Source organism: Pinus tabuliformis, chromosome 3_1, assembly GCF_031772625.1.
Source record: "Pinus tabuliformis cultivar Carrire ecotype Pingquan chromosome 3_1, CPIR1, whole genome shotgun sequence".
NCBI lineage: Eukaryota > Viridiplantae > Streptophyta > Pinopsida > Pinales > Pinaceae > Pinus > Pinus tabuliformis.
Window position 1 is genome coordinate 836,786,205 of NC_142301.1, and position 24,317 is coordinate 836,810,521.

At 34.7% G+C, this 24,317-nt stretch overlaps 1 protein-coding gene across 4 annotated transcripts in view; it reads left to right on the forward strand.

Moving 5' to 3' along the window:
• The window catches only part of LOC149190093 (uncharacterized), a 230,443-nt gene extending 223,089 nt beyond the window's left edge, over positions 1–7,354 (forward strand). For 3 of the 4 annotated variants that reach the window (XM_089412035.1, XM_089412032.1, XM_089412030.1), the window contains 6 exons: positions 4,165–4,685; positions 4,820–4,880; positions 4,993–5,061; positions 5,489–5,799; positions 5,952–6,113; positions 6,785–7,354. In XM_089412035.1, the coding sequence (XP_089268161.1) occupies positions 4,165–4,685; positions 4,820–4,880; positions 4,993–5,061; positions 5,489–5,590 (753 nt within the window). In that variant the 3' untranslated portion in view covers positions 5,591–5,799; positions 5,952–6,113; positions 6,785–7,354. The remainder of the gene's footprint in view (positions 1–4,164; positions 4,686–4,819; positions 4,881–4,992; positions 5,062–5,488; positions 5,800–5,951; positions 6,114–6,784) is intronic. The other variant, XM_089412031.1, reaches the window with a different exon arrangement.
• The last annotated feature ends 16,963 nt before the right edge of the window (positions 7,355–24,317 follow it).

Genomic DNA, 24,317 nt, shown 5'->3' on the forward strand with positions numbered 1-24,317 from the left:
CTGTGGGTGGTAGTGGGTGCTCGATATTAGCTCGGCCTCCACAAGTCTGAATAGCTCTTGCCAGAAGTCGCCCATGAACCTACTATCACTATCATTGACAATTGTCTTTGGCAACTCATGTAATCTAAAAACCTCTTTGAAAAACAACTCGGCCACTTGCAGTGTTGAATATTTTGATGATATGCCAAATAAATGAGCAAATTTTGAGAGACGATCTACCACCACATATATACAATCATTGCCCTATGATGGAGGTAGCCCATTGATGAAGTCCATGGAAATGCTCTCAAATTTCCGCTCCAGAATAGGGACTGGCTCTAGTAAACCAACTAGATGAGTGTGTTCGGCTTTGTTCTGCTGGCAAGTGTTGCATTCCTTCATGAACTTCAACACATCTACTTTGAGGCCCTTCCAAGTGAACCTCCCCCTAACTTGTCTATAGGTCTTTATGTATCATGGGTGTCTTGCTAAGGGGGAGCTGTGAGTTTCCTACATGATTTTCTCTGTTAGCTTTGATTTTGGCACCAGATAGATTTGGTCCTTGTAGTAAATGAAATCACTCACAACTTGGTACTTGTCATCATGAGTCAACCCTTCCAGAATCTCACAACAAAATTTGTTTTTTGGTTACTCCACAAGCATCAACGAATTACAATCTTTTGTCATCTCCATGAGTGAGAGAGTGGGTGGCAAGCTCGAAAGAGCGTCAACCACTATATTGTTTTTTCCTTTGACCTACTATATCTCGAAGTCGTAGGTCTGTAATTTATTGATCCATTTTTGTTGCCTCTCACTTTGTTCCTTTTGCTCCATGAGGAACCTCAGGCTATTATGATCTATCTTTACTTTGAACTTGTTCCCTTCTAGATATTGTCTGAATTTGGCCAATGCATGCATGATGGCCAACATCTCTTTATCATGGATCGGATAATGTCGCTCATAATCTCTAAGTTTGTGGCTCTTGAACACTATGGGGTGATGATTCTGCATAAGAACTTCTCCTATCACTGTCCCCAAAGCATCGCATTCCAACACAAATTGCTAGGTGAAATTTGGTGGTGCAAGCATAGGGAACATACTCATCACCTCCTTCATCTTCTCAAATATTTACTATGTTTTCTTTGACTATCTGAAGGCTCCCTTCTTGGTGAGGTTCGTAAGAGGATGTTAATTGCGAGAACCCCTTAACAAACTTCCTGTAGTAAGTACAGAGACCAAGGAGGCTCTTCAGTTTTGTTATGTTCTTTGGTGTGGGCCACTCAATGATTGCCTAGATTTTCTCCTGGTGTTCTTGAACCCCATCATGCCCAATCACATGCCTTAGGTAGAGCATCTCTGTCATGCCAAAATCACACTTGGGACTCCTTTGCATATAACTCTTTTTTCTCCAGAATCCCCAAAACCTCGTTCAAGTGCATCAGATGGTCCTCCCACGTCTCGCTGTAGATCAATATGTCATCAAAGAATGCCAACAAGTACTTCCACAACTGTTTATTGAACACATGGTTCATGCATGACTAGAAAGTTGCGGGGGTGTTGGTTAGCCCAAATGGCATAACCAAGAACTCGTAGTGCCCATAGTGGCACCTGAAAGCTGTCTTCGGGATGTCTTGCTCTCGAACCCGAATTTGATGATAGTGAGAACAAAGATCAATCTTCGAAAAATATTTGCCCCCTTTCAATTCATCCATTAACTCATCTATCTTGGGGATAGTATACCAGTTCTTGATTGTCCTCTTATTGAGAGCCCAGTAGTCTATGCACATCTGCAAGGTGTCGTCCTTCTTCTTAGCCATCACTACCGAAGAAGCGAACGAATTGGAGCTAGGTCAAATATGGCCCAACCTCAACAACTCCTTAATGGCCTTCTCTATCTCATCTTTGTAGACCTTGGGATGTCAGTAAGGATTGGTTATCACTGCCTGCACACCCTCCAATTCTATAACATGCTCAAAACCATTGTATGGTGGACCTTTTGGTGTTTACGAAGCAATACTTGAATGTCGTTTGAGTGCTGACGTGGCTGCTTACTTTGGCTGTTATCCGTAATAAGGCTCTCAACTGCCCACTCAACATCACCTTGCCTCAATACTGCATTCATGTGGTTTGATGATACTAGTCTCAATGGGTATTGATGCATGGCCCTCAAAACTACCCTTCTGTCGTCTACGGGATCTTTGAATTCCATCTCCATATTCCGCTGATTTGTAGTATACTTCTCGATGTAGTAAAGCCACTGACAACCTAACACCACATTGGTGTCCAACACATCCACCATGAAGAAGTCCTCAGTGATTGTGTAGTTCCCCATAGTTCCCTGCAATTTGGGGACGTATCTATTGTAGTCCATCTGATGGTTACCGGGAATGATGACCGTAAAACCATCAAACTCCTCAGTAGGAATCCCCCTCCAGTCCACCATGGCCGCATCTATGAAATTGTGGGAAGCTCCACTATCGATCAATACTGTTACCTTCTGCCCCACTATAACCCCTCTGACTCCGAAAGTGTGATACTTGAGGAATCCTAACATGGACGCAATGATAGGGGCTTTGCCCCTTGCATGTGAAGTCTCACCCCCAACTGTCTAATGCATCTAACCTTGTACCTATTCCTATGCCTGTGCTTGTCCTTGCGCCTACTCCTCATCTCTATCATCATTGTCACTCTCAAAGTTCACCTCAATATAGTGAGCCTTGCCCACCTTGTCTTTACCTACACACTTGTGCCCTGGTGCCCACGACTCTTGACAACTGAAACAAAGCTTCTTGCTTAACTCCTTCTGGGTTGCCTCATCCACCTTTGGTTTCCCAGCCCACTCCTTCTGATAGTGCTTGACTTCTTTACTCTTCTGAGGGAAGGAGGGTTTAGGAGTAAATTTGTTTTTAGAAGCGACATCTTGCATGTAACTTCCAGCTGCTCATGGGTGTACAATCATTGCTGGTATAATCAGAACTTGTTGCTGATCTGTATCATCAATCATGTGTAAACAATCATCCAATTTCAAAACTACCTGCAAGAATAGTTTCACAGGTGCTGCAAACCTAGGTGTTAACATGGCTAATGGCCAATAAATTTTCTTGAAGATCAAATATTTAATGATTAACATCGAAGTTGCATTCAGATTGTAGGAAAAAACTATTTTATGCGAGATTGGTCCGCTCAGGGTTTTGAGATCTTGACATAATGACTTTCTTTTACATGGCCTCAGTCTTATGTTTAGTGGGTTATAGCCACTAATTTCTACTAAACTAAATCATTGGTGAAACATAAAAGGAAAGGAAGCTTGTGCAAGCAGATCTACATTGTACATGCAAGCAGAAGGTAATTTGTCTAAGATTGTATACGCATTGCTCCATTGTCTGACTTTGCAGACTGTCCCAAATCTTCATACTAGCATTCTGTTGGCAATAGTCAACTCTATTCTATGACTTTGTGAACTGCAAAAACCTTCATTATATCATTGCAAAATAAACACTTAAAATGTTCTCTACACTACATCCCGAAGTATCATAGAAAGGACACACCAGTGATGTCCTGATTCTGCTGGTCTGCAGTTTCATTGGTTGCATAGTGCCTGCATGAAATCAAGCTATGCATTGAGATAATTATATAATTGTCGGAGGATTGGGTTTACTAATCTTTAGCATTTGTATCTTCAAGCATTATATGATTGACTTTGTTGCTTGTCCATTATGTTGCCATGATCGGTATGATAAGTGATTTCTGGTGGTGCCTTTGATCCAAGGAAGCTTGTATTTCCAAAGTGGCTATCAATGATATTTTTAAAAAAATTGTCGTCTTAGCTTTCTTTTAATATCTAGAATTTGTTGCCTTGGATGTCCCACTGCTTGGAAATGGCTTTCTCTTGTAATTAAAACACTCTGCAGCCACTCGTTTATATGCATAAATAATATTTTAGTGTCCTTTCTGCAGAATATAGTGATGTTACTTTTGATCTTTTCTAGATCTAATTGTAATTATCCTTTTATATCCTAGGAACAAAAAGTGTGTTTGTGGTAGTGGAAATATAGTTCTGGAGTTTGAATCTGCTTCTGGGAAGGAAAGTTATTATTGCTTGATGCTGCCGTTGATATTTCAGTTGTCTCATATATGAAGATTAAAACAGAACTAACCTCAATAATCTGCTGGTAATTGTTGCAGATGTGTGACCTGCTTTTTTCTCAGCTTTGTTTGAGAATATCTCCATCAATGGCATCTTCTATTTACAGTAATGCATATATAAGATATAACACAGCCTTTGATAGTCTCAGCAGTAGTTACATTGGCTATGATAGACCTGATAATTTACTGTTTGTTACCGAGCAAGGGGATACACATTATGGAGATGATAAACATGCAAACAGATCTGTATTGGGGAGTGGTTTAATACCTTCTAATTGTAATTCGACATCAATGGCAGCATTACTACTAAGGGGTTATGCTGCAGCCCCTAGGCAACTAGTAAATTGCACTCCTACGGCTCTTTTGTATTGGCCTTTGATTCAACTGGCTGGGGCAGCAACTGATGATATGGCATTAGGTAATGCTGTTGGTAGCAAGGGAAGAGGAAATATACCTGGTGGTGCTTCTGATACACGGGCAGCACTTCTATTGTTACTAATTGGTAAATGTGCTACAAACCAAGCTGCATTTCAAGATGTTGGAGGTGAAGAATTTTTTAGGTATTTTACTCGTTGCTTCTTAGGCTTTTATGTATTTACCAAGCTGAATAAGGGAAGGTTTCATAGAACCTTCTTATTGCAATATCTATGCTTTTATGAACATTGTTAATTACCTCGTTGCCATACTTTTCCAGGTCTTTATTAGATGATACAGATGCACGTGTTGCATATTATACCTCTGCATTTCTCTTGAAGGTGAAGTCTATATTTTATGCATTGAGAGAGCATGTAAAGTTCCAGTTGCCATTAGTTGCTATTCTATAGTCTCTTCAATTCTGTTTATATGGTATGCATTGTTCTTTCACAGAGAATGATGACTGAAGAGCCTGACTACTACCAGCGTATGCTTCATAATCTTGTCTTTAAGGCTCAACAGGTATGCTATTTTATAGGTTTGACTCAGGCTTGTCAAAATTAAAAGCTTAGTTTATTATATGTGACTCGGGAAGATATTTTGTTTCCTGGGATTTCATAATCCTGATGTAAATGTGTCTTGATTCATAATGCAATATACATGGCATTTTCATGAAAGGAAAAGATGTCTAAAGAATCCATTCAGCAAATTTAATTCCTTGTGAAGTTTGAACTGATAGAGCTGTTAGATAATCCCTGTACCTATAAATCACTGTAGCAAGGGAGGAATTTGAATCAGATTTTAGATGTTAGACAATCTTCCAATAAATTATTATGCTAATTATTTGTCCATAGGAAAAATGTCATATCTTTTGTTAAATTTTTTATCTTCATTTGGACACCAGTATTTTCAAAAGTAACATCTTTTTTGTTTTTTTTGTGTCCATCAGAGCAACAATGAAAAATTGTTAGAGAATCCATATCTTCAAATGCGTGGTATACTTCAATTATCCAGTGAATTAGGGAGCCAATTGTCATTCCAGGAATGTTGATTCTTGCAAACTGGGTATCTTGATCCATATTGGTTCATCATAAAAGGGAAAATAATCCTGTTACATTAACTTCAGCTGGTATCTCTTATGATTTCTACAACCCAAGGTACCCTTTGACCATATCTATGAAATCAGGCAGATTGGCCAGAAGATTCCAGCGGATGGTAGAAATTACAGGGCCAAATAACAATCAATTTGAATGCAGCAAGGTAATCTTACAATTTTATCAAGTTTTTGTCTCCCTTGTAACCCTCAGTGTTGAAGTTTTCTTATTTTTTATTTTTATTTTTATTTTTATATTTGTTGGTTGATCAATATTGGCTCAGGATTAATTGCAAGCTCCTAATCTGGTCTATTTCAGGCACAGAAATTAGAGTTTGGGATTCATGTTTGTAGATTAATACTTTTCTACAAGTCTATTCAAGGCGAAGCTATTGGAGCAGTCTGAATGGATTATTTGATTTATCTTGTAAATCGTCATTGCAACCACCAAGGGTTGCACAGATTAAATTTCCTTTTTCAGGTATACTCAACCTTTTTGTCACTACTTTATTGTTTAATATGTTTTCCGGGGGTTATAGGTATTTTCTTTCTCATAGATTGCAAGAGCATTTGGTAAGGGTTCAAAAGGTGGGCTACTTTTGTTAAGTTTTGATCAGATGATCTGATATTGATCATTCATGACAACTTCAAAATATGTAGTTGCACAGGTGTATTAGAGAAACTTGCAGCATAGTAAATATACATATACTGAGGATTTGAATGTTGCAATATGAAATGGCGGAGTGCAGCATGTGTTGGTTATATAGCAAATGTTTCTAGAATTTCTAGAATATATTTGTGATGCCTGGAGATATTGACTTTAACCTTGTGTTCATATTATAATAAATGATAAATGAAAGCATACATGCACTATTTTTGTCATGTAATTTGTCATTAATAGCTGGGGAGATCGAAGGAAGGGAGATCCATGCATTTCCCTTCATATTTTGAAAACAGCTCCCAAAGTTTTTGTTGTGCTTGGTAGACTAAAGACTACATGCTCTGGACCATTCTATGCATTTATTCTTCTCGTGAAGATCAATTTCTCTATGATTATATATTTTTCTTTGGTTGTATGGTATATTTGTCATATACCAATTCTTCAATAGTTTCATTCATTTATGTTTCATAAAGTTTCATTCGTTGTAATAGGTATATTCTGTGGCACAATATTGCAGTAGGTTGGAATAACCTATCTGCTTGTAAATTATACAAATTCAGGCAAGAGGAGCAAGAATCTAGTGACGAACCTATGAAGCAATGGCAGTCCTCAGTTTTTCTCTCATAACAATTTTTCAAATGTGAAGGCAGTGCTCGTGAACACCTTTCCTTGAGCTGTTGTGCAAGGTTATTTCCAGATTTAATAAATTTGATTGGCTGGATGGTTCGATGACGTGACTAGGTTGCTACAGCAGTCAACTTTATTCATACAAAATTTTGCGATAAAATTTGAGTCACATTGTATTAAACCGGCTTTCATAACATAAAGCTGTAATTACCATGTTGTAGATTTGTACAAATATTTTGTTCCCAATGAATCTTATTTGTAAATTATAGCTTTTTCGCTAAAGCGATCTTTAAGCAAAAGCTCTTTGTCAAATTGGTCAACAGTGCCCTTCTCCTACTTGATAAGTTGCTGGAGTACAAGGTCATGTGAATTTTGTCTCTTATCGTTGTAATTTATTGCTATGATATTTTATATTTTCATGTGTTTTTTTATTGTCTTGATTGTACGGTGGATATCTATTAGTCAAAGGTTTGGACCAAATTTCAGTTTGTCTGGGGTGTTGCTACATTATCATATTCTACTGGATTTATGGGATAAAAGTATATATTGCTTGCAATAGTTATTCTTGGCACCACTAGCAGATCCTGGTGATTAAACATATGATGCAAACCATGAAACTCCCCATCCATGATGGCATATTTTGTAATGGTTGAAATAAGCAATGTTAATTTTCTCTCAGTAATTGGCAATGAAACATATATGCGTGATATATGAAGTTAGCAACTTATATTAGTTGTAGGATAGTATTAAATGTTAGTTGTCCAAAAATGCAGCCTCTCATGTTTTGTAAACTTACATCTTAATAGACATCTGGTTTAACTCATTCTCCCAGCAATTTCTAGTATATACATGCACTAAACAAGTATGAACTCCAAGATCTTGTCTTGCTCACGTTAACTTTTTGGTGAGAACGTGTCTTTTGTTTCTCAAGGGATATATGCCTCTACACCGAGGTTCCTCCACATTTTATTAATTTTAATTTTTTTTGTTTAATTTGTGCAACATCCTCGCTTGCATGACTTGTATGGAAAACGACAGCCTTTGGAAAAGTATCAAAATAACGTAATCCTTCTTCCTCTAGTTTAGGAGGTATTTGTATAAAGTTTTCTTTTCTCTTCAAATATAGTGTCTTAAAACATGTAAAGAGGGGTTTCCCTTAAAATGGGGTTCAGTGTTTGTAATTGTGCTTTAGGGTCCTAGTATCATAGCTTGGTGTTTACTAATTAAAGTTGCCATTGTTAGCCATCTAGGGGACACTTTATTTGCATAAAATTTATAAAGGGTCCTCACCAAGTTCGTTAAGTCTATTTTATTGTGGAAAGGACATATGGTGATAAGCTCTAAAGGTGGCAGGCATGTGCTTCTAGTTTATCAAAGAAACTTACTCTAGCAAAATTTCATCCAAACCTTGAAAACACCATTTAGTAGGAGGCAAAGGACCCAACAAATAGCTTTTGTTGGTGGGACTACTGAAGAAGCAACTTACGGCTGACCTCTGTTTCATGGGTATGGTGCAACTTTTGCATGTGAATTATTTAGAGAAAAGAGAATGGCTAGCAGTTTGGTAGTCAAGATTTACTTCAAAATTGATGAAAGCATAATGAGATCTGTTTGCCAGGCAATAATTTCATTGAAACTGTTGAAAGAAATAATGTCAATGTTTCAAATTTTAAATACATGCTGGTTCAAGCTCAATCTGTTCTGACTACCTCTAACATTTTATTAGACAGAAATTGGGTTTACTAATTTTGTTGGAGTAATGATGAAAACATAGTGAATGCATAGCTTTGAATACGAAAAACGTCTCCAAACTAAACAATTAATAAACAAACAAAAGATCACGAGAATTGAAGTGCTCATGGACACTCAAGCTCAGCAAACTCATTTTAGGTGCCTTGAAGATAACAATGAACATCCTATTTGGCAATGGTATCACTTAAAGTTAGAGGTTTGACAATGCTTTTTCCCCCTTGGGTATTGAGGAGCTGACAAAACTATTTTTGTCTTTGGCAATTGCTAGGACATGCTCAACACTACACTGAATAGGTCAATACCATAGATCAAACTTGAGGTACACTTTGAAAGATTGAAAGCAAGTTGTAAGGGGGATTACTAAAGACATAGCATTGACAACAATTTAGGGCCTCATAGGGAAAGGCTCCTTGTATCTCTTCATCGTCCCCTTGGCCAATGTCGCCAGCTATGTTTGAGGCATGATGACAAATACTTTGATCAATAAATTGTAGTGTAAAACAAAGACATTTTGAAAGGCCCTAGAAAATATTACAGCCATTCTCATGAAGAATGTTTGAATCAAAAATCATTGAAGCCACACTTGAATAGCTTAAAATTTCGAAGAGGATGTGTTGATTATATCCACCCCAAGGTCCCCTAATCAGCGACTCTGAAAGACCAAAAGGCTTGACTTGTGGATAGGGAAGCTCATATATGCAAAATTATCAAATTGAACACTGATTAGTTAGGCATAATAAATATTAGTGGTATGATGGACCTTATTTTCCAAATCCATGAGGTCTCTTCATTTGCATAAAAAGCCTCATCCCATGCTTACAATGTTGGTTGAAAGGAATCTAGTGAAATCCCAAAAATAAATCATCACTCTGACATGTTTGGATGTAAGGTGATATTGAATATTGTGAACATCTTAGGGTGCTATACAATGAACTTGAAGCATTGCTTGCGAACTTGTATAAGCCTTGAAACATTATTTATTCTTTTCATAAACTTCATTCTTAATTTTTCTCATATTTCTCATCTTAATCAAGGAAGACATAAAAAGTGATTTTCAACCACATAAGCTTGCAATATGCAAATAAATACTCTCTTTCCAACCTACAACCATTTGAAATAGAGATGGATGCTTGGTATTTATCTTTGGGCACTTAAGCATTGAGGATAGTTGCATATCATTGTGAAACTCTTTCAGCTAATTTTGAATTATTTATATATGTGTGTGTGTGTGCGTGTGCTTTCTTGAAGATGAGCTAGTGAAAAATATCCGATACTCGATGTATCATGACATAAATTTTTTGTCTTGTGGAGCATCCCTTCCCTTAAGACATTGTGATTGTGGGGTATTTATTATTGCTAACATCACCTTTATTGCATTTCTAATCACTCGTACGCTCATAGGAAAAAAATGCAATCAAGAATGCCATTAGAGAGACTTAAAACTACCTTGCTTTCACTAACCTAGTAAGATGTTTCATGTGTCATGGAGCATCCCTTTTGTATTTGCAAGATATTTATTTTGCTACTTCCACTTGGTTGCAATAATGTTTCACAATCACTGTCACATTCAGAGGAAAAACTACAATTAAGAATGTCATTAGAGAGGCTTAAAACTTAGTGAGGGTGATAACACTACTATGCTTTCACCAAACTAGTAAGTTATCATCAACATGTAATAAAATAATTGTTGCATAAACATTGCCAAACTTTTCTTCACACATATGGCCACACTTTGAGTGATCAACATCCATTGTGTTTACAAGGTTTCTAGATTATCAATCATTTTTGGACTATTTGCTACTCTATGCGCCAAGGCTTGAATTGATACATTAATTAATAGATTCCATCCTTAGATAAATGGTTTGGCAAATCTTATCAATTGACACTTGGTCAAGGACTGCCATGTACAACCAAGTACTCCCATGTTCAACCATTCATTTCACACCCATGGATATTAGATATAACATACCCTTTATACAACATGCTTACAACAAGGATCTTCATTATTCTATGAGTAATGGTCCTTTCCAAACTTGTGTTTTTAACCCCTAACACCATTATGTAGTGCTTTTTAGCATGTTAAGGAACAAAAAATTCAATGAATTCAACAAATATGTTGACAAGTCCAAGACACTCTTTCGACAATATTAAAATTACGAGCATTGACATGCCTTAAAATGGTTTCCGTGTTAGCCCAATATCAATAATAGAATATGGTTATACTTGTTGGGAGAAAGGGTAAAGAACCACATAAGAAAATCCAATCACTATGATACAACACTTACAAGATAATCTTAGCAATTGGAGACAATACTTTATACTTGACATATCCTCATACTTAAGTAATTCATTCTATATTCAATTGGTTTGGTCAAGCCTTACATTCTATCTCTACTTAAAACTATAAAATATCACAAATGACTAATCTTAACCTAGAGCACCTTGGTGAAGCCCATGTCCATGTTATCATCAACAAACATGTAAAGCACACTAAGAAAATAGATAATTAAATAATCAAAATAGTTAAAGTTATACAAGACATACACGAGTTGTTTGAGTGAAATGAAGACCCACTTTCTCGCATTGAGCAATGATCCAACCCTTATGTCCATCACTAACCAAGAGGGACAAATGATTAAAGACTTAAATGAAATTTGTATGTTACAAGCATTTCTTGTCTAATTAGATCCTACCTAATTGACTTATCTTGGTACCATACGATTGACAAGCCAATACATAAAGTTCAATCTCTGGCACTTAATGATGATAGTCTCAAGATATACAACTAACTTAGAGTTTGACAATTGATTGGTATAGTAGAATGGAATTGGTTTGGTTTTTATATAATTAAGAATTGAAATCTGACAATAATTCAATGTGATATATATATATATATATACCTTGTAACATTGTGTAATCTCTTCTTTTTCTATTTGTTGGAATCATATTCTTTGCTTATGTGAATTAAGCACATGCACTTGAGTAGACGAAAAGCCATATATATATATATATATATATATATATATATATATACCTTGTAACATTGTGTAATCTCTACTTTTTCTATTTGTTGGAATCATAATCTTCTTTGCTTATGTGAATTAAGCACATGCACTTGAGTAGACGAAAAGCCTCAAGTGAAGGCCAACAACAATCATGAAAACTCTATGAGACTTCTTGGAAGATGAAAACCAATGCTTAGAGAATTGTGTATTAATATGTATATCTTGTGAATAATATGCGACACTGAATTTATCTAAATTTGTCTATTATTTTTGTTTTCAACATGAGATCAGTGTGTGTAGGCCCGACTTAGAATTGTTTATCTCATTTCGAGTTTGTCATTATTTCTCCAGCACCCATGCAGATGTGATCGTCCCTTTAATGTTAGTGCGCTATGTTAATCATTATATAAACACTTTTTTTCTTTCTTTAGGAAATAAAATTCACTGGATTTTGTATTAAGGAAAACTAGTTACATATGACAGAAATTTCAGATTCACATAGTCAGGTCCTTAACTGATTTCCAAAAAGAAAAATACAATATTGCCAGATTTTGGAAATCTGTCCTAGCAAAAGTCTATACAGAAAAGACAACATATAATAACCACGATTAAACAAAAGATAAATACATATTCCATACATAGAAGCAACATATCAACAACATTTAAAAGTAGCTCATGTAGAAAGGATTTTGATGGTGCTTTGCAGTCTGCCTATACTATATGTAGAGAAATTGATCTCCCCCATCAGATATATGTCTTTGCTTTGAGAGTGCATCAACAATACTATTTTGTTCCTTGTAAATATGGGAAAAAGTCACCTTATTGAAAAGACCTGTCAACATCCTAATTCTGTTCATCTAATTGATAAGCATAGGAGGCTCAAAGGAGGACTTTTCATTAACCCAGTGAATAACAACATTGGAATCCTTGAAAACATTCAATGTCACAATATCTAGACATCTAGCGGAAAATAATACTCCCCATAGTGCAATGATCTTAGCCCAGGTATTTGTACCTGTACCACTATTCCAACTAAAAACATAATATAGATCTAGATTCATGACAATATATGCCCCACTGCTGCATATGTTGAGATGTGTTGCCCCATCAAAAAATCGACAGGATATCTGCTTGAAATATGCACAAATATTAATGTAATTTATGTTAATGTCATAAGAAATATTTAAAAAAATGAAAGCATTTATGTTCTCCAAATTCCAAAAAAATATAGAAAGGGAGTGTTCTAACTTCCTTATATTTCGACTTGCAGACCTGAAGACATTCTTCAATAGACGAAAATCCCAAACCACATTGATACATAATCTTTGCAATATACCTATCAAAATAGCCACAACATAGGGGCACTTCAGAAAAGGTGTATGGCATTCTCATTTTCATCCTTGTACATAAAAAATCTACCGGGATCGATGAAGCCTCTCATACACAAATTCTCCCATGTTAAAATTTTATTTTACCAAACCAACCAACCAAAACATTTGAATTTTATAGGCATATTCCATGACCATATCTTACAGTACCACCATCTACCCACAAGACTCTAGTGAGATAAAGAAATATACTTATAGATCCCTTCAATAGAGATATGTCCCTATATAGTTTTGTCATTCCATTTAAAGATATCTAACCTTATCCATTGAGGTGATGTCTGCTAGGGATAAATTAACCACATATTTATCCCAAACCTCATCTAATTCACCAATTAAACCCAAATCACAAGAGCATGTCCAAGTTGGATATTGGTAAATATGATCATACGTAGTCTGAATATGATTTTAGGAAATAAATACCCTTGTTATGGATGTACCTGATGACAGAGAAAGACATTGTACGGCTGCTCTGAAAACCTTTAATAGGGTCGATGCCAATTTCCACTGTAGCGCCGATCTTATCTCCTGCACAAATTACCAATAGGTTAATGTTTCACTTCATGAAACAATTCTAGATATATGAGACAATACTAAGAGCCCGAGTCCGAAACTTGATCCATTCCTGGTACAACTGTTTTTAAAGATATTTTTCCTTAATAATCTTTTGACACCATGGAATCGTTTCAAATAAAACATGCCGAAACCTCTTCCCCACCGATGCCCATCCAAAATTCTCATTATTCTTTAAGCCCCAACCGTCCTCTTTGCGCAAAGAAATATCCTCCACACAGACACCAAACAGACCAGATGAATCTTGTTAGCCCTTTATGATCACGACCAAATAAAATATGAGATAATGAAGTTGATCTTCTTAATGATATGTTTGGGCAACTAGTATAGATGCATCTAATATACAGAGATATTTTGCAAGACCGACTGCACTAAAATCATTATATAAATATCCGCAGTACCTGTCTGTGTCTGCCGTTTTGGTCAACCTTCCAGCAATGACACAACATTTTTGTGTGGTCTCTGAGCACTTTAGATTATTGGATGTGCGTTGTAATGCTCATGTGATACATGAATCTGTGTACGTTGCTCCAAACATATCAAAATCCAAAACCACGAACGACCAATATTTCAAAGGCGAATTTCATTCACAAGCAAGTTTTATTTCTTTTCCCTGGCAAGAACACACCTTTGACAAGACCTATGTCTGCACTCAGGGAATCCTAACGCTCCACTGTGCGCCTGCTTGTTGGACCCGTTGTTAATACATATGTCCATCTCAGTTGTCAGACCACCAGACTGAAGGACCATCACCTCTATTGCTGTCGTTGCTGCTCTCTCTCCAACCATAATCATCATAACGACCAAGGGAGCTGCCAATGCGTACTTGCCCGTGCCTGCCATTCTCGCTCACGCTCACAACAAGCCGATTACTGCTAATTGATGTGGAAAAGCCCAAACCCGGAGCGTAATTCCTACCGAGCGATGTGAATCTGATTTGTGGGTAAGATTTTGAGTTAAGTTGAGCGTATGTCGTGCAATAACGTGTACGCAAATACAAAGGTAATTCATTGGATTAATCACCTGTAGCACATCCACCCAATTGCAACTGTAGAGTACTAAACAATTGAGAAAGGCTCCTTTGTGCTTGCACTCTTTCCTTGGCATTGCCAAATGGTAATTGCTGGCCAAAAAATGCTCAAGAACTATGAATACGAAGGGTGGAAATAATTTGATTTTAATCATGGTTGCTCTATTAGCTCAACTAGTAAGTTGTAGACCTTACTGTAGTTCATCGATTGATCTTGCTAGAGTGGTTGTAGCATACAAAATCCGTCTTTGGAACAACGATGTTGACTGAGATTTTTCATCCTCGTTATATAAGTAATGAATTAGCCTCATATTATACATGTAGGACACTTTAAAATTGCAGATAATTTGAGATTTTTTTACATGCTAATGGCTAGACCACTTGAAGTTTAAACGAGTGTTGTAGCAGCTAGGGCCTCAATATTACAATCCTCGAGGTCAATAGGAGACAAACCATCCTTGAAGAACTGCCTCACTAGACTTACATATCTAGAGGTTTGAGAGGGATTCTCTTACTGATTGTAAATAGTCTGTTTGTAGGTTTACTTATACCTGTTAAATTGGTTAACTCGTGTATTTTCAGTTGAAGTTGACATCTTTAATTTGTTGAGCATGGATTGTTGTAAAATGGATCAAATTGATAGAAAACTAGACTCATTGAATACTCTTTGATACTCTCCACTATTGATGGTATGGTAAAAATCAGCAAGGCCACTCTTATAGATATTTGAATTTGTTTACAAATGCGCAAGACAAAATCGAGTTTTTTCAACTCGAATCTCAACTTTAGTAAGATGAACTACAATAGAAGAGTCATCATTTTAAATTAGTTATTTTTTAGGAAAATTCTTTATTTGAGGTTGATTTTCATCAACAACTAACACTAGATTAGATTAGTGAGGCCACTTCAGGAGCATATTTATATGAATATGCAAAAGCTCAACTTGCAGTTCCCAAGCCCATCATCCGACCTTGGGAAGAAGTCATTAAAAACAAGCACATAATTGGTGTTGGATATTAAAAGGAAGTGTCCTTTCCATATTACTCCAAACTTCCCAAGCCCATCATTAGACCTTGGGAAGAAGTCATTAACAACAAGCACATAATTGGTGTTGGATATTAAAAGGAAGTGTCCTTTCCAAATTACTCCAAACCAATCCAGTTTCAAAGTGTTGTATTTCTTCGCGATGATTTATCTTCACTTTCTCCACAACCACTTCAGAATCGTAGATGCCAACATTGTGATTGAATTTGTCAGGTGAAACATCAATATTTTGATCTTCATCCTTGTGAGCGTTGTGGAAAACATACTCATCATCCAGGAAAAACATTCCAGACACAAGAATCCTACATAAGCAATGATTCACCTTGGATGGATCATTTCTTGGCAATGGTTTTCAACAACCAAGAAGATACATCGATCATACCTCATAGTATATTCTCGAGTATTGACACATCTTGCAATAGATATATCTTCATCTTTTGACCTTGTATTTGATTTGGGAGGAATTGATGGTTAGCTAGTAGCTTCAAAGTCATATCAAGAGAGTTTGACACACAACCCAAACCATAGCTTGTAGCCAGAGCCTAGCGCCAGAGTCAAGCCAGTGCTAGAGTCAGAGTTGTAGCCAGAGATAGACTCATGTTCCATGAGCATGATTTGGTTGGTGAGTTTCCTTAAAACACCACCTGTAGAATATTTTGGCTTCTGCTAGCCATCTCATCAGTTTATGCTCATCTTTAAATCATCAACAAGGAGCACTTCCGCTTCGTAGAAGACTTCAACTTCTAGCCAGAATCGAAAGTGTTCCAGTTCCATACTTGGTGGTCAACCTTAAACCGCCACTAGTAGAAGACATCGACTTCTACTACCTCTTTTGCTTTGTGGTCTTCCTTTAGCCACCATTTCAAAGAGCACATCCAACCATTGACTGCTATTCACTTTTGTATTTCAATTTTCTTCTTAGACTTGCAAACACCCCTTTAAATTAAGGGGCGAAATGTTGGAAACATAATCCTCTTGGATTATGTGAATTAGGTACATTCACTTAGTGGAAGTTGGAAAGCCTCAGGGGAAGACGAATAGTCATGAGAAGTCCAAGAGACCTCTTGGAAGATGAAAACCAAGGGTCAGATGATTGTGTATTAATATATATATCTTGTGAATAATATGCAACACATGATTTATCTAAGTTCGTTTGTTATTTTTGTGTTCAACAAGATTGAACAAACTATACATAACTACTAAATAGTTACATGGGTTTACTTAGTTCCTACTTTTTTTTTTTTATCAGTTGAGCAAGCTATACATAACTACTTGCTCTTTGTTGAAAGTTACATTGGTTTGTTACATATGGTTGATGTTGTCCTTATGTAAAGATTACATAGTTCTCATATTGACTATAATTAGAAACATAATTTTTATTTATTTTTAGATTTTATTGATGAAAATGCATAATGAGGATAAATTAATTATTACTCTCATGTTATCATACCAACATAGATCCATGTTAACCTCCGATCTATCAAGTGCTAAGAGAGATCAAATCTTTTGAGGTGGAAACCTTTTTGGAGTGCCAAACTTAAGGAATGTTTGCACCTCTAGAGATTTGATCCATCTTGGCACTTGATAGATTTATCATTAACATGGATCTATGTTGGTTACGCACACAGACATACACACGCATAAAATATATCAACTCCATATTAAGCATAGAAGGAATTATATATTTCTTTCATCTTGACCAACACATTATTAAATTATTATAATGATAAGTTGTTTTTATTATTTATTATTGTTATTTTATAATAATATTATTATACATAATTACATTGAAATATTTTATTTATGACCTTTTTTTTTGTTATCAGTATATTCCCTTTCATATTGGGAAGTAGAAACATATATCAATGGGATGGAAAATTTCCATATTAACCATTAAAGGAGTTGCACATCTCCTTCACCCCACCATATTTTATTTATAACACACACTGAAACTTTTTGGTTATTAATATTTTTAAAGAATTGAATGAAATTACACACTTTATCTTTATATAAATTTATGTTAATATTTATATTGAGATACTTTATACACTAAATGTCAACTAAATAAGCCAAATAAATTATACATTTTTTTCATACTAGATTGTAATATCAATAGCATTTTATAAATGTTGAATGTCATCTCTATATTGATTAGTGAAGAAATTACACATTTATGTTGAAAACTATTTTTTATTTTCAATTACTTTATCTCTAAAGTTAATATAAACTTAAGATGGAAATTGAAATTTTTTATTTACGATAAACACTTGTGTTTTTTAATACCAATTTTTATTATTATAAATTTATTATTATTATTATTTTTATATACAACATCTCTATAATGCTACTCTACAATACTACATTGTAAAAAACTTTTCAAAATAATATATTCAATAAATTAACATAAATATATATTAACTTAATTCTATTTAATATTATTAAAATAAATGAAAAGACAAACTATATATATATATACCACATTCCACATATTTGTAAACAAAAAAAACTTGTTTTTAAATAAACACTATACATATTTCTAATATGTAATTGTCAAATACACACCACTTTTTAAATTAAATGATCTTTATACTCTCTTTTTAAAAACAAAACACAAATTTATTTTTAAGTTTCTTTATAGCACTTATCATCATCTAATTTTAAGCATTAACATTATAGACATTTCTAATACATAATAGTAAAATACATACCACTTTCACAACGAGATATACTTACACTATATCAGATAGATTATTATGTTCCTCCATATAACTAATAATTAAGTCTATTCAAATACATCTAAAATTATATGCCATTAGCTTATATAACTAATAATTAAGTCTATTCAAATACATCTAAAATTATATGCCATTAGCTTATATAAATCATTATGTTCCTCCATATAACTATAATCAAGTCCACTCAAATACACTAAAGTTATATGCCATTAGTGGATAGATATCATTATGTTCCTCCATATCAATAATAAATAAGTCCATTCAAATACACCTAAAGTTATATGCCATTACTTCTAATGGTATTGTCTTCATATTGTTGTTATATGCCATTACTTCTGTTTGTATTGTGGCCATATTGTAAAAAAAGGCAGAATTGTGGTTTATAAGATTGGATGGTTAATTACATTTTATAATGAAAACATTTGAGAATATATATTTTGTTAATATTATTTTATTTTTTATTCAAAAATTTGAAAATGAAAATTGATAATTTTTATTTTCAAAACACTAAAAATCTATCAAACTGTTTTTAATTATAATATGTAAACTATAAAAAATTAGATTTTATAGTTAGTAGAAAGAAATTCTCTTTAAAAATGGTAAATAGCAAAGATAGAAGGAAACGAAATCTTATAATATAAAGCAGCCTCAAATTCTTAGAGGTGTTAGGCTCTTTCCTAATGATATATTATGAAATAGTTTTCTAATAACTAACCAAACAAATAATAGATTAAGAGTCATCTTTGGTATTCTTTTCACTATCCAAGAGGCCTAGAAACCATGTGATCTCGTGACAAACAAACAAGCAATTGAATATTTTTCACTAGTGTAGATCCATTTTAACTTTCAATCAACTAAGCACATAGAGGGATGAGATCCCTTAAGGTGCAAACCTCTTTTAGGATGAAAAGAGATTTGATCCCTATTAGTGATTGGTACATCTAGAGGAAAGATGGATCTCTCTCGCACACACATATATATTTCTTGCATAAGAATATAATTGGCAAAACTACAAGTTCTCAAAACCTAGAGCCCAAAAACTACCTCATTTTTATTATTATTATTTTCTATTATGTAATTTGACCAAGTCAAAATGTTTACCTAATGCAACACGGTAGGACATTGGAACATCTCTTCCACAATGAGCTATATTACAACAACTATTCCACACTTAGCTGGAAAGTGCCTCTAAAACAATTATGTTCACTACTCAAGAATGAAGTTTAAAGTAGAAGCCATAAATGTTTGAAAATTGCCTACTCTAACTCATAAAAAAAAGTCCACAAAAATTAAAAAAAATAGAAGATAACTCTTTAAACTATTTAGCCATAAAAGTAATAAAAAATAAATATAACTTAATTTTTTAATAATCAAATTAGTTTAACTCATAATTTTACATATGATATTTAAGTTTTTTTTGTAAGTTCCATTTTTTTTTTATTATAAAAATAAAAATATCACACGGTTGTTTTTTTATAGTCATAATTCATTGATTGTTTTCCAATTATGTAATGTTAAATGAAATTTACTTAATGAAAATGAAAATTTGTTTCATAAGTAATGAAAAATAGTTTTTTATTATTATTATTTATTCATATTAATGAGATTAAAGTTAATAACCATGGACAAGAAGGTCTCCTCAATCAAGGTATCCTGGGAGATCTTGCTAGAAAATGGTGAAGTTGCAAAGTCTGAACCACTAAAGGACATTGCCACTATGAACCTGTTCAAACAGCGGAAGGGCACACTTTTTGCAGCTATAAAAAATGCTATGGAATTGGGTACGCTGACGTAGGTGAGGAGTTTGGCGGGCTTATTGGTGTGGTCAGCATAGCATTGGAATGTATTGTTGTGGTTTAATATTTAATTTTTTTTTTCGAAAACCATAGAAATTTTGGTAGTATTTTGATTAATTTTGGTAATGGTTTTTGTAAATCCAAGTTATAGTTGTTAAATTTTAAGATTTTGGGTGATCTAGAAATTTTTGATGGCGCTGAATCTATTTACACTATTAAAAACATGATTTAAACACTGTTTTTGCAAGATTTGTTGAATTTTTTTTACCTGAATTCCGACCATTTTTGACCATTTGACACCTCTCCACCTAGTAAACTTGTCCAATGTTATGTGAGTTGATAGTTTTTTTTTGGAGAGGAGTTTGGCGGGCTTACTGGTGTGGTCAACATTGAATGTAATGTTGTGTGGGTTGATGGTTTTTTTTGTATGGATAATCTGCTGTTTTTGAAAGGCTAAGGTTATCGAAGAACAGGCATCTATTTTATTTCTTTCTCCCTTCTGGTTTTGAAAGGCAAAGTCACCTTGATCTGAAATTCAATCCAGAAAGAAGCCGGGGCTTGAACTTTTGGGAGAAGAAAGTATTCTCGAACTCTTGGCAGCGTCTCCCGCAAGTTAAGCAGACGATCCGGGGATACTCTTAATGAATTTTGTTGGGCCAGACAAAAAGGGGAGGGCAGTATTTTTCGAGTTATATATTTTAATTTTTTATGTAAATATTAGTTAGTAATCTCGGAGGCAAGCGCCTCTTTCTGATTGATGACACTCCTATGAAGGCAGGTGCGTGCTGCACTCACAAGAGACTGCCAGTGATATGCTGGAGAAAGGTGGGGATGACGTCAAGGCTTCTCTTTCCCCTTCTTAACTTCTATCCTTTTTCGTGCTTAGCCCTTCTTTGGCATCTGATCATTATTTATGAAGTTATGCGGGATGTTCATTGGAATCCATCCCCATGGGAAGTGAAGTATTGCGCTGCCTAGATTTCAAACGAAGTAGTCCCCACCACTATGAATAATAAGTGCCCCGCCATCGTCGTACATCTTGTTTACATGCTGGCTTAGATGCTTAAAGAAATGGTTATGCTGCTGGCCCAAGCGTTAGGACCCATTATGGAAGATCGTCTAAACAATGGAGTGGGTGAACAAGGTCGACTTCGTCCATCGATTTGGTTCCATTGGTTCCATTTCTAATATGGTTATGCTGCTGGCCCAAGCGTTAGGACCCATTATGGAAGATCGTCTAAACAATGGAGTGGGTGAACAAGGTCGACTTCGTCCATCGATTTGGTTCCATTGGTTCCATTTCTAATAGTAAGATCTTTGGTATTTGGAAAAGAATTTTTGCAAGAAGGATCGCTGGAATTGAACATGTTTATAATATCACTGTTAAAATGTTGTAGTAGAAGAAAAATAATAATCTAAAAGATGGAGAATGGAAATGAGAAAATGTATTCAGGGTTGAAATAGTCTCACATTTGTGTGTGTGACAGATGTTTCTATAACCACTTGACTAAATCATTTTTTTTCATTCATACCATTATGTCAAAATCTTATATACATATTACATCCAAGCTATAACATGCAAGGTAATGAGGATAAACATTACCATAGGCTTTAGTGTGCATTGAGGCATAAAAAATGTAATTGCATAGAGGAAATTATTAAATTCAATGTGTGCTGATAATGAGATTAAATAAAGAGCATCTTTCATTGGAGTGACTTTGATATTCCATGATATTTTGCCATCAACATAAAAAATGTGGGTTTGTTATAGAATTTTAGCTATCTCATTTTAAAAATTTTAAATTAATTTGGAGCCATAAATTCCAGTGTTAAATTTAAATTCAAATTTTGTCTAGCAAAGATTTGTTGGAATTGCAAATTTATGTGGTGTAATTTCCACAATCCAAGTGTCTAAGTAAACATTCAAGGCATTATATCCATTTATGCATTCAAAAATACAATTTAAAAAATGAAAAGTTACACATGCTATATGCATATATAGAACCAAAATAGATCTATTTTGAAGAGGCTTAAATCTCTTGAGGTGCATACATTTTTTCAAATTTTGCACTCTAAAAGAAGGCCAAAAAGAGGTCCCATAGGTTATCTTTAGCCTTGTGGACATTAACATTTTCTTTATTCTTTTTCATCTTTTCAAAACTAATTACAAAGTGACCATGTAAGTTAACTGTAGTTAAGAAGTATCCAATCACGTCCCGGGTTGAACACGATTTAAGGTGAGACTTTATCATAATTAGTTAAAGCAATTTTGTGTGGGAGTTATCTTAAAAATCCCCAAAGTCGAATTTCTATATGAACTTGAGATATTTCATGTTATATAAAAAAATTGGTTAGGTTATGATCTAGTTGTGAATTGGTTGAAAAAAATCAAAATTAAGCCCATTTAATTTTTCAATTAAACATTTTATATCATTTTACTTTAAAAATTCCCTTAAACACCTAAAGGAAATATTTAAAAATACATAATTTAATGTATATCTTATCATATTTATTGATGATGATGATGATGATAGTGGTTAACGTCCACTGAGACCAAATTGGTCTATCGAACCTATAATTTCTTAGTTTTTAATTGTCTGGCTCCTCGTCTTTCTTGGCGAGATTGATGTTGTAGCTTTCTTTTTTTTCTCTTCAGTCTTCCAACTTCCTGTATCTTGCATCTCCTTCATCTCTTCTGGTTCTTGGGACATTGGTGTCTTAGCTTCACGATCTATTGTGTTACTCCTCTTGAAGATAGACGGAGAAGAAGTTTGGTCTAGGAGATCTACTTCCCTGTTAACTGAAGATGTATTTTGTGCGATATTCGAATCTCCATAATTGTTGATGCTTGAGGGGTTGTCGAGTTCACTTTTTTGTTGCTGGGTGGGGCTTTCTCCCTGCTTGTCTTGAGAGTTGTTTCTTTCTTGCTAACGTCAAGAATAGTGTAAAACACAATGCCAAAAATGGCTTGTTTAAATCACATTTAATTTAAGGTGTTTGTTCCCCATTATATCATAGGTATCATGGATTTTGAACATGAAGCTCCATAACCACATCCTAAAAATGAATATATTTAGTTTTTATTTATGATATATGAATAATATTCGAGTGTAATTCACTACACATTACACATATCAAAATCAACCTATGTAAAACTTTTGTATCTTTCCTAGTTCCAAGATGAAGATACTTTATTATATTTTAATAAAATAAGAACTCTTTTCTTGTAAAAGTTTTTATGACTTCAGTAATTGATTTGTTGCCTGCTTATTTATATTTCATTTTCAATGTCATATTATAGTGGTCATATTATAGTGATGCATATTTATTTCTTATTTCTTAGTAATTTAAATATGTAATATAATTGTAAAGTAAGATTATCGAGTTTATATTAATATAAAGATTTAAATGTGATTTTTTAATAAAATAATGCTAATTAAAAGCGAACTTGATTAACTGATTTTTTTTTTGTAAGTCGAAATTTTATTCATTCGTAAAAAAAGATGTACATCAGGATTAACAAAAAATAGGTGGTCTCACCTTGAACAAGTTTGTTGACCACTGTTTGCAACACATGACAAAAAAACAAAAATGACACTAAGGACATCATCCATAACTGAGAAGGCCAGAGACACTAGAAGACAAGTAACAAAAATGAACCACTGTAGTCATGCTAGTCATCCAACATGATGGAAGATGGGTTGTTCGAGGTTTTCCCAAGAGGAGGTGGAGGATGGAAGGAGCGTTGGACATTCCCTTTGAAGTGAGCCATCCAGGACTCCAGCTTCTCCACCTTCTTCGATAGCAGGTTTTGTCCATGCCAGACCACCACCACTCGTTCTCAAACCTAGCACTGGAAGTAGTGCATTCTGTCCAAGGTGGCTACCAATTCAACATGCTCATCTCTTTGGATCCATTCAGCCATTTCTAACCGCTCCAATAGGGATTGTATCAGCTCGCGACATTTCTCTAGACAACAATGTTGAATTTCCCTCACACCAGGTGCTGAACGCTCTGCAGACCTGTGCCTTCCCATGCCACCACGCCAGAAGCATCGACCGTCCCCCATGCTATGTC